The following is a 12,214-nucleotide window of genomic DNA, read 5'->3' on the forward strand; positions in this document are numbered from 1 at the left end:
AAAAACTCAGATTGAGAATGTTTGGCATTTCTCAAGTAATTCTCTTTGCATTTGCATGAAACCACTGGCTTCCTGTTTGAGCCTCATTTCTATAATTATGGTGGTATTGCAGTAGATACACTACTTTTCAGTTTTAGCTGGTGAAATGTAGTTTCTTTTTTTAATGGTACAGTTGCCATTGATAATCTTATGTTAGCTGAAGAGCTTTGTGGAAAAATTGTTAGCTCCTCTGTGAACAGATTGGCCCTGGTTCTCAGCTCTGCTCTTCAGACATCCTTTCTAGTTTCCTTTCCAACTCTTCTCATGTAATGGACTAGCTCACAGTGTTCTGCAACAAGTTCACGACTTTTTGCTAATCGTATGAGTTGCATTTCTAGAGTGGAACGTTTGCCTTCTTTATGTGGATCAGATGGTGGTGATTCTCTCTTAGCATTTAGTCTTCTGTCCAGAGGCAGACTTCGTCAACCTTTGTACCATGGCACCGATCTCTACAGCTCTTATTTTCCAATTGCTTTGTAATGTTAACCTGAAATGGTCGCTGGTTTATCCTGGGGCTAATACACTTAGGGTATTTGCTACACTGGAGGCATTTTCTTTGGCAATGATGTGCTGACATCAGTGCTTGGAGGTTTTGGATACCCACAGATAAGTTTACTTCATGACATCATGTTGATGTCCATCTCTGCTGCTGAGATTTGTATACTAAGGCAAATGTTACTTCAGCCTCTTTCTCCCCTGTAGCTTTTGTTTGCAGCACTCTGCAGCCCAAGTAATCCTGGCCCCTAGTTGTAGTGGTTTCCAGTAACACTTGCCTTACAGAGTAACAAAGTGCAATAGGTCTGAAATCAAACTATGAGTGTATATGTAAAGCATTTCTCTAAGCAGAACATTTGGTTGTCCCAAGTGCTTGGTTTCTTGGTTGGTGGTGTATTTTCTTAACTTTGGATTCAGATAGGATATGGAAAGGTCAGATTGTAGAAATTTGTTGTGGTGTCATTTCTACTATAAGGTGTGACAGTTGAGGGTAGTGACCTAGAAGGTCATTCAGTATTTAGCCAGTGAGTAGATTGGCACTCTATGATGCAAAGTTTCTCCTGGAAAGACATTATCGTTTATGTAAATGCACTTTCATTCTACATTACTAACTGCATTGAGTAGTCTCGAGTGTCTCCCAGGCCCCAGCATGTTCCAGTCGGACAATTGGAAATGTTTCCCCACCGCACCAGTTGTGGATTGTCTATCTGCCCCTGACTATGCCACATCTATTTTGTTTTCTTAGTAATCCATCTATTATGTTACTTGGAAAATTGTTTTAAATTTGTTCTCGGTCTACTTTTTCTACTTTTGTTTGTGTATTTATTCATATGAAGCCTTTATACTTCACTGAGATGTGCTCCAATTTAGTAATGCTGTTAAGGCAAAGAAAGCTGCTACATCTGTTGTAAACATCCCCAGATAGTACCTCTTGCACAGTATTTGTATTACATAACCACTGTAACTTTTATTATGGTACTGGAATGCTTTCAATATGTTTTGTCAACAAGTAGATCTAACTGCTGCTTCTTTTGTAATTGAAAAGAAATTCTGTGAAGTAGGCTGAGTTAGATAATAGTGTTTAAATGAGCTCCCCTGGTAACATATGCTGGCTTTGCAGGCTCACCGAAACTGCTCGGCTGTTGAAGAATGTTTTCCGACGTACCACCACACGTGTCAACCTGGAAGTAGAGCTTGCCCGTAAGTTCTTAGTCCTATAATTCTCCAGACTTTGTAGCTAATATAGTACTGCTAACAATTATGTAGTAGTAGTAGCTTTTGTCATTAACTGTATCATCAGTACAGTACCTCGAAGGCTGTGATAAGTAGACCATTTCTATCATTCAGTAATTCTCTGCAATCCTGCAAGCAAAATTGATTTGTCCACCATCAAGCTGAAAATGGTAAGCTGGTTTATTATTACTGTACTGTACTTGTAAAGGATGCAACTTGTCATGCATGGCAAATTGCAACTGAAGGAGGACATTTAATTTTTTTTGTATTTGCTTTGTGTGACTTTTCAGATTTATAGAAAGTTGCAGTGGAGGTGTAAATTGATGAAATGCATCTCAAGCACACCTTAGTCATGACTTAGGCATTTGTAATTTAAGTGTAATGTCCAAATTTTTTTAATTTGAAAATTAATTTTGTTGTAAATAGGAACACTGTATAAACATCAGGCTTGATGTGTGAGAGTTTCGTCCACCAGGCTGTTGCTTGGAGTGTCCCGCAGGCCCACATACCCACCACAACCCAGTTGGTTTGGCACTCTGAAGAAAACTACTGTATATAGTTTTCTCTTGAAGATGTCCACGGTTGTTCGGCAATATTTCTTATGCTTGCTGGGAAGGGAGGATATTGAACAACTGTGGACCTCTGATGTTTATACAGTGTTCTCTGATTGTGCCTATGGCACCCATGCTCTTCACTGGTTCTATTCTGCATTTCTTGCATATCGTTTACTCTAGTGAACGTGTTATTTTACTATGCTGATTTGGGACGTGGCCTTCTAATATTTTCCACGTATATATTATTTGATATCTCTCTCGCCTCCTTTCTAGTGAGTACGTTTGGAGAGCTTTGAGACGATCCCAATAATTTAGGTTTTTTATCATGTGGAGATTGTGCAGATCCGCAGTTCATTCTGGACTTGCCCCTCCTTTTGGATAACAACTCTGTCTCAGGCCTGGCTTCTATTGGAGCCAGGTGCCTGGATGGTGTCTCTGCATTCTCAAAGTGAGGGACTCAGGATGTTTTTTTCAAGATGGGGAATGGTTACTGGAGGCCTGAGGAAGCAAATATGTGACCCCATGCATGCATGGGAGTTTCGAATCTTATGATATACTAACACAATCACATGTTGGCTTGCGCACCAGAACACCCCTTAATATGTCAGCTGGTGCAGTGCAAGGGTTAATTTGATCATGCAGGGACCACTTGAAAAGTTCCCTTTACTTGTGATGCTGAAAAGGCCAAATTGCATAAATTATGTGCCTTGTCCAGAGAGCACAGCAAATCTACCTACATGATTCATGATTCGATTGCTCCTAAAGGTAATTTGGGGGTAACCAAATCGTGTCTCTCAGAAAGGAGTTTTTCATATTTACTTAAAATCGTTTTTTGAGTCATGCGTGATAAATCGTCTTCCCAGCTTGGTGCCTTCTGTTGATAATTACTATAAGTTATTCTTTGTTGTTTTTGTGTGTATATTACCTACAGCTATACAAATACTAAAGACTTGTACTAAAGTATACTAAATACTAATACGGTATAGGGAATGATTAGCTTCACACGTCTACATTTCAATCATTTAGTTTTACCGTGGTTATGCACATTTTACCGTCTCATCTGACCATTCATATTATTATATTGTTGTTTGAAGATATTACAGTTCTAATGGCTTTTTGCCTACAGTTCCATTCATGCAGTCTAGCATTCCATTTAAGTGTTCATTTAAAGCAGATTATCAAGTGCAAAAACTGTATTCAGACTGTAGGCACTAGGGTCACTACACATTTACATATTGGACTTGTAGTGGTAGTTATCAAAATTGTAGGGAGCATGTTAGTTTAGGAAACAATTTTATGCATTTTCTTTTATGTTGTTTTTGTTTAAAAAATCTGCAATTTTGTTAATTATGAAAAGACATTGCACCAAAGTGTTAAGCATTTCTAGTAATTGTACACATTTTTCATAATTGATATGTGACCTTGATCTGTTGTACTAGGTGCTGTGAAGCCAAACAAGCAGTATATGAAGGGGTCAGAAGGTTTCATCCCCTACCCTGCCTGGAGATAATGTTCCAACTACACTGGTAGTGGTGTACTTTCCCTTTTTCTTCTTGCTTGACCCACCTGTTAACCTCTGCACCTCTCACACTTTGTCATCCACTCCTTCACATCTTCACCTGCAAATGTCTTCACTAATTTTGATTGTAAAGCCAATACACAGGTGGCTCACAGTGATGGTATGGTAGACTGCTGACTTAGCATGTGATGAGCTCTGACCGTCGGTGCTTGGGAACGTCAAGTCTGCCTTGGTTAACTACTCTTAAGATAAATGTTGTAGTTCTCCAAATGAACTGTTTTTGCAATATTTGCCTTTTGGAACAAATATAAACAGTGGGTAGTGATCCTGCTTTTTATAAATTGTTTGATTATTCTGAGTATTGCAGGAGTGTCTTGTGGTACAGAGGTAATGTTAACCCCTGCACTGCGCACCTGGTTTCGGCAAAAACTTCTTGGGGCAATTGTTAAGGACATATTCTAGTTGTTTACATAAATATTCAGGTAAATTTATTGTCAAAATGTTTCCAAACTCAACTATTTTCATTTAAAAACACAGAGTAATGAAAACATTAAAAAACATTAAAATATAGCCTAATTAAAAAAAAAATAGCACAACTCTCAGAGCGCCTAAAGGCGCTTTGCGCAGCGCAGGGGTTAAATACTTAATTACTTTTCCCTTGAATCATTTACTCTTCAGATGCTCACACTTACACAGCTATAGAAGTACTGTACTTGGCAATTTGAGTAGTGACAGTCAAATGGAGACTACCATATGTTTAATGCAACTTTTTTTTTTTTTCCCCAACATTTTTCGGGGTTATTTTAGTTTCAAATAGGTTTTCTAATTATAATTTCTTGTATTCTTTAAGGTATTGATAAGACTGTATGCTCGACTTAGCTCTAAGATGTGATTTATAAGTTAATACTGTAAATACATGCCTAGATGAAGCTGCATACCTACACTTGAAATCTCCACTTTGTTTAGTATTATTAAGAAAGTCCCACTAATGCTTCATTCTGACATCACATGCAGCTTCATTCTTGACATGGCTTTGAAAGACCCTCTTATCATCTTAAAATATCTTTACAGTATCAACTTTTCAAGAATACTGAAAGAAGCTCAACAAATCCTTAAAGTCTTTGATAAACTAGATTTTCCCTTTGTACAGCTTTGGGGTGAAGTTGATCTAAGAAACTCCTTAAGTTCCTCAGACACGTTCAGGTTATGCCAAATTTAAATATATTTTACTACAGTAAATTGCCTTTGCTTTCTCGTTGATATAACTCAAAATCTAATCAGCAGCTGTGTATGTTAATGTAAAGGAATAGTTCATTTTTGTCCTAATTGGCTCATGATAAAATTGGTGGTCCTCATCCACTTAAGTTACTGACTCTTCAAATGAATCAGAAAATGCTGTTAATAACTTTATGTAAAATATATTGTGTAATTTTAAAGGGGAGACATTTATCTATAAAATGACACCTCAGTCTGTTTTGTAGATGAATTACATTACTTATTGAGATATTAACCAAACTATCACAAGTCGAGCCTGGCCCCAGGCTGGGTTTGGGGAGTAGAACAACTCCTGGAACCCCATCAAGGTACATCCAGGTACATATATATTGCCATAGTTGCTATGAGTACAAAGAGGTTTAGTACCTCTTGTTTTGGTTATTTACCTGAATTTACCTAAGGGCCACTAATACTAGTGACCTTAATGAGAACAGGAAGTTGACATCTTGTCAAAGGTTCCCCCATTTGCCCTGATGATCTTCTCCAGCTGTATTTTAAAACCCAGCAGAGTTTTGGCGTTTACGGCTTCGGCAAGTAGGTGGTTCCACATGTTTACAACCCTATAGGTGAAAAACCATCTCCTGTTTTCTGTCGTACATTGTGGCTTGTTGAGCTTGAACCCTTTGCTCTTCATTCGTGTTACATCTGACCTTTTGAAGAAATTGTCCGTATCGAGATCCTCCAAATAGTTATAAGTCAGGTAGATATATTAAAAAAATTTAAGAGCATTTCATCATTATAAACATGTATATTATAATTTACATGATGCCCACCTTCGTTTGGCACTGTAGTTCAACATTTCTATAACATGCTTGATAATCATAGCTCCAAAATCTTAATGGCTTATGACTAACTCATGCCTAACCCATGCCTCAAACAACAAGCATTGGCAACCTAAATGTTCAGTGGCTTGTTTCTGGGAGAGTACCGAGAGTTAAGAAGTGATATTTATGTACAAGGTAACATGGTGTGTGTCAGTATGTTTTGTGTTTTCAGTCAATTTGGAGAAACTTGCTCTCGGTGGTCAATTACTGGTACTTGGGCTTTTATAGCACAGCTTCTCAGCTCTGTTTGTTTTCCCTGTAATGCATCTTTCCAATTGTCTGTTCATGTATAATTCTACACCATAAAGATTATAAATTTGCCTGAAAAGGGATAAAATAATGAAAATATAACACTGCTGTAATTCTTTCCCAGGGATTGCTCCATGCTCTTATGCATCCTTGTTTCTGGAAGGGCAGAAGAGTGTTCCCTGTAGCTAGCCACACTGAGAAAGCTGTACACCGATAATTCACATCAGCACTTGCGAGTCCTTAGAAGTCTACTGGAGACAAGAGGTTGTAACTTTGCCACCCCTCACAGAGGTCCTGGGAGCAGGGATGTCATAATCACCCACACAAAAGAAAGAAATCCCCAGAAAGGAACCCAAACAAAATAGAAAACTGTAAGGTTCACAAAAAGTAAACAAACAATGCAGAAAGTAAACCAACAATGTATTGTTTGAAGAATGACTCTTCAAACAATTCACTGATTAGTTAGGCCACACCCCCTCCCCTTTAGTAACAGCTGACTACCACCAAATGACAGGTCCATAGGAGCTTCTGCCTCCCCATGTCAACTATCCTCAGTCCTTCACCTGATGGTAGACATGTTTGGAAGCTCTTTGGGTTGCAGATATTCTATACACATTAAGTGTTAGCCATAGTTTGAACTCTGTCCTGCAGGGAGGCCCATTTGCTTGTATATCGTTTCATTATTTAGTATTTGCTTTATGTGCATGTGTTTAGAAGCCCCATTTGCTGTGTGGACTTGAATTCCCTAAAGGGATATATGCATATACAGTAAGATCAAATGGTTCAGCAAGCCACCAGCACTAAACTCCAAAATCAGCCAAGTGTTACGTCCATGAACGTACACCCGCATTCAAATGTTTTATGCTCTTTTTCAGTGCTCTTACCTCAATTTTCTTGCTACGTTGTTCATTTTGGTATCAAATTGTTCGCAATAGAATGCTCGAAAGGGATATACAGTATAAGGTCAAAACTATATATATATACAATATACAATATACAATAATACAATAAGATATAGATATACATATAAGATATACAATAAGGTCAAACGGTCCAGCGCCACATGCAGCACATCCCAATTTAGGCTGAGCTTTACCCGTGAGCTCGCACCCACAACCCTCACACAAATATTTATACTCTTTCCAGTTTTGTCACCTCAATTTTCATGCTACGTCATTCATTCTGGTAACAAATTGTTTACAATCAAAAGGCGAATTAGTCCCATAATGATAAAGAAAAATGGATTTTTAACGAATATTTTAATTTTGGATTTGGCGTGCGTCCTCGCCCAGACTTGAGTACAGTATATTGATATACGGACGTATTATGAGTTATCAGTCAGGAAACGTGTTATTTTAGAGTTTGGTTATAAATATGTATTATAAATAATAATGCATCAATTGTTTATGCGTGAAGTTATTGTTTTGTTCTTGGCATCATCCAGGGTCTCATAGAATCACAAGGTTTGCCATCACATAGCACACTGTTTAATATCTTATTCTCACCTAACTAAAGTATTGACTGCTCATTTTACTGAGGACTTACTTCCTATTCTATATGTTTATCAGCAAGAAGCCTGTCACAGTTATCATGGAGAATAATAACAAATGTAAATAAGATGCAGCTCATATTCAAGTGCAAGATCTCATCTCATTGTTAACACGTAATATGATATAGCTTATTGCACTATGCACATTATTGTACATGTACACAAAGTATAACAGATGTGCTATGTAGAATGAATCTGCAATGTTTACATGTTTGCTATATAGCACCTGGAAGTGTTTATATAGACTTTTATCATACAACTATGTATGCAAGTTAACTACATTCCTCTTTTCTGCAAGCTTATTATATGTATATAAAAAGGTAATTTCTGTTTCATAACTTTGAATTTGATTGTCTACTGGTACTTCAGATATGATAATACAGTAGTTTGTAGGTAATTGACAGTCTTGAGCTGCAATTGTAATGTAAAGTCAGGAACAAAATAAGTGACTTACTCTTGGCTTCCCGTTGTAGGGAACAGGGAGCGTGTACTTCAGTTTATTTTGGTCCCCCTTGGCCAACCACTGACCATTACCAGGATGCAACCCACAACAAATGTCAAACTCCCTGGTAGCTATTTACTGCTAGGTGAACAGAAACATCGAGTCAAACAAAACTTCCTAACCATCACTGTCCTACAAGATAATTGAATTCAGGACCCTCAGTTGTGAGCTGGCAACTTAGACCACTGCGCTATGATATTAATGATAAATATTATATAATTAAGTGTAATAACAGATTCTTACTAACAGATATAAATATATTCACATATCTTTTCTGACCATTATGCACAGTTGAAAAAGGCATATTTTTTCTGGGAGACCCACAGTAGCTCCTCGTATATTGTACTCTAGTGTAGCCAAGTTTTGTGAAGTACATCAGGTCTCTTGAGACTCATTTCTCCTGGCTAACCTACCAAGAGCCAGGACCAAAATCTGGCTTTTTCTACAGGAAAAGCTGGGATCAGAAATCACCCACAAAATATCATTAAAAAAAAAAAGACAAATTAAGTAATACAAACCAAACTACAGTACTGTACTACATGAAGAAATCAATCAATTCTGAGGCATACAATCATATCCATGGGCAGGCAATGCTAATTATGATGTGCTCAACTGTCACCCGATGATGGTCCAGGTCATCAGTGGTCTGATGATCTGGACCATCCACCTTACTCACAGGGAGCAGTCAAGGGGGACATCATTCTGCTGGGATCATAAGAGCTACTCATCTTTCAACTATGTTGGGCTGGTAATCTATGCAACAGTAGGTCCATGAGAAGCCTTTGTTTTGTTTTTATTCCATTTGCTCTGGACTTCCAGGATAAGTATTAGCATGTCCCATTTCACTTGACATTCAATGACTGGGCTAGAGGTTTTCGTGTTAAGTGTTGGATATACCACTTTTAGGTTCTTCCCTTAAGTTTGAATGTGGCAATGAGCTGAAAATCGGTGCAATTCCTCAGTCATTCACCTTCGTGGCTGTGTTAAGGTCTTTTCTCCTTGAGTCGCCTTGTGCCCTTTGGGTCCCAGGTATGTCTAGTTAAGTGGAGACCATCATATTCATGTCACTCATCACAGTTGTGTTAGGTAATAAGGTACCTCAATGGTTAAAACTTCACTGCTGTGCTAAGGTTTACATTATGCAGTGAAATGTTGCAGCTTCTGAACAAATCCACAAGGGCCGTGACGAGGGTTTCTAACCTACGTCCGAGATTTCTATGTGTAATGTTACAGCCTCTGTTCTTTTCATGTGTATATCATCTATTCAAATTTGTCATTTTAGATCTTTTTGCCAAAATTGCCATCGTAGTGGGGAACTTGAAATAATAATGTTTTGACACTTCTGGTTGTGTATATATTCACTTAAAAACTTACTAGGCTCAGGTATAAAAAAATGAGGAGGATAAATTCAATTTTCTACTTTATATTTGAATTTTTTGGTTTTACAGGTTTAAAAAGCATTTTATCAGTCTATGTATGTTTGTAATTACATAACATTTGTGGATCTGTATTAATATGTACATTTATATATTTGAGTGTGTGTGTGTACATATGTCTGTGTGTGCTCATGTACCATCTACATAGCTGTTGTATGCATGTACTGGGTAAATCAGGTATGTGTATGTATACTCAGGTTATTTTGTGTGGGGGGTGATTACCACAATCTCTGGGGCCCCCACCTCTTAATCAGTAATGGATTGGAGTGGTCACTCCACGACCTTAAAGGTTTCATCGTAGCTATGTTTTCAGTTCTTGTATGGGCTTAGCCTCTTCTACTGTAGTGCATTCCAATTATTCTTGACCTCCACACTGAAGAAATTCTTCCTTGTATATCTAGCTCACTTGGGTATTAAGTTTCCATGTGTAATTCCTAATCCTGGTCTGACCAATGGCATGTCCCTCTAGTCTTGGTCTGACCAATGGCATGTCCCCCCCCCCCCTAGTCTTTGTCTGACCAATGGCATGTTCCCCCAGTTTTTGTTTGACCAATGGCATTTTCCCCCTAGTCCCCATTTTCACCATTGTCTGACCAATGGTGTCCAAATACCTCTAGACCTGGTCTGACCAATAGCATGTCCCTTAGTGCTGGTCTAACCAATGGCATATTTCCCTAGTCCTGATTCCACCAGTGGCATGTTCCCTAATCCTAGTCTGACCAATGATATGTTCCCTGTTCGTGGTCCAACCAATGGTGTGTCACCTAGTCCCGGTCCAACAATGGTGTGTCCTTTAGTCTTTGTCCAACATACACTGTGTCCTGGTATATCTAGCCCAGCCCCATAAGTGATATCCCACCCTGGTCCCACTCCTTGTTTTCCTCCCTTGTCCTGATATGATCCTGTTTGTTCCCTTGTTTGGGTTCAACGCGATGTGTATCCTCTCTTTCTAGTTTGATCACTTGTCTTCCCTCGTCCTGGTCCCATCCCCCCATTTGTATCCTCTCATTCTTACCGCACTTGTGCATTCTTGTACAATCATCTTGGTCAAATTCCTTGGGTGCTCCTCTCATTTTCTTGTGTGACACCTCATTCTGGACCTACTCCTTGTGTGTTCCCCTGCTCTGGTCTCAATCTGTGTGTGACCTCTTATTCTAGTCCCACTCCTTATGTGGGAAGTTTGCAAATATCACTGTTACACCAATGTGTAATGTCACTCTTTCCTGACTATACAGTCCTGTATATAGGAACAGCAGGGCATTGCCTAAGGAAGCAACCAAGAGTCTTATTGAGAAATGAGCTACTCGTATATACCCTAAAAGGCTGTTCTTCATTTACTCTTTATATAGATTATATTTCTTTGCTCTGGGTTCCATTTTGTTGCATGTCTTTGGACATTTTCTGCTTTGTTAATATATTTCTTTAGGTGTTGGCACCATTCCACAGCTGGCATACTCCAGTTTACTACTGATATGTTTTGTAAATAATTTCTTTAATAGTTCTTCATTGATGTACATACAGTACTTATAGGATACAGGTATTTTATATTTCATATATGAGTGTATGTTTCTTTGTGTGTGTGTATGTAAATTTTGATAATTTTCATGAGGATAAAATTTGATCATACAGGACCTCATATTGACCCAAGTAAAGGTCAATATAGTTTTGTTGTAACAAGTACAGTGGAACCTCGAGTGACAAGCGGCTCCATCTACGAGCATTTTGAGTAACGAGCGAGCCACTCGCCGAAAATTTGTCTCGATGGACGAGCTTCTGCTCCATTAACGAGAAAACCATGTGGTGCTAGGAAGGTTCATTCAGTGTATGTTAGGTAGGCTGCTCCATTTTCTAAAAAAAAATGAAAAAAAAAAAAGTCATAAAGGTTCGTTTAGTGTATGTCAGATAGGCTGTTTCATTATTTTAAAAAATCAAATATATTGATGTTTTTCGTGGTGGAACGGATTAATTTTATTTCCATTATTTTAAATGGGGAAATTCGAAAGACAAGCGTTTCACATGATGAGCTTGGTGCCGGAACAGATTAAATTTGTTAATCGAGGCTTCTCTGTACTGTACAGCGATATAATTAGCATTTATTACATGCATCTTGTATAATAATAATACCCACTTTCTCAACAGATGGATATGCATTTTCTCAAGAGGAGCATGGAGTAATGGGTCAATCGGAGGTGATTCGAGCATATGATACAACACAGCCTAAGCCAGGTGGCATGTAAGATGTATCAGAGAGTCAAGTTACACACCTCGGTACTAGTAGTGCTGGCACAGCAATAGAGCACACAGTTGTAGGCAAGTAATACACCAGGGCAACTACTTCAACACTTGTTTGCATCCACATCATTAACTATCTTAGTTCAGCAAAATTAAAGATGAATTGCTTTTGAGGCAGGTTTTATAATTCTGCAGCATTTTTAAATCCAACATGCAACATACAGTGTTCAAATCTGTTCTAGTCATTTGCCTTGTGTAATTCACAAATATTAGTTTGCATAATATATACTATATATATATATATATA

The 12,214-nt window shown here is 38.2% G+C and overlaps 1 protein-coding gene across 12 annotated transcripts in view; it reads left to right on the forward strand.

Annotated features, from left to right (window-relative positions):
* The window catches only part of ATP8A (ATPase phospholipid transporting 8A1), a 141,572-nt gene extending 129,370 nt beyond the window's left edge, over positions 1–12,202 (forward strand). For 10 of the 12 annotated variants that reach the window (XM_069315171.1, XM_069315170.1, XM_069315169.1 and 7 more), the window contains 2 exons: positions 1,655–1,734; positions 11,815–12,198. In XM_069315171.1, coding sequence (XP_069171272.1) covers positions 1,655–1,734; positions 11,815–11,912 — 178 coding nt within the window. In that variant the 3' untranslated portion in view covers positions 11,913–12,198. Of the gene's footprint in view, positions 1–1,654; positions 1,735–11,814 lie in introns of all 12 variants that reach the window. The other 2 variants (XM_069315173.1, XM_069315172.1) reach the window with 2 other exon arrangements.
* The last annotated feature ends 12 nt before the right edge of the window (positions 12,203–12,214 follow it).

Source organism: Procambarus clarkii, chromosome 81 (genome assembly GCF_040958095.1).
Source record: "Procambarus clarkii isolate CNS0578487 chromosome 81, FALCON_Pclarkii_2.0, whole genome shotgun sequence".
Classification (NCBI taxonomy): domain Eukaryota; kingdom Metazoa; phylum Arthropoda; class Malacostraca; order Decapoda; family Cambaridae; genus Procambarus; species Procambarus clarkii.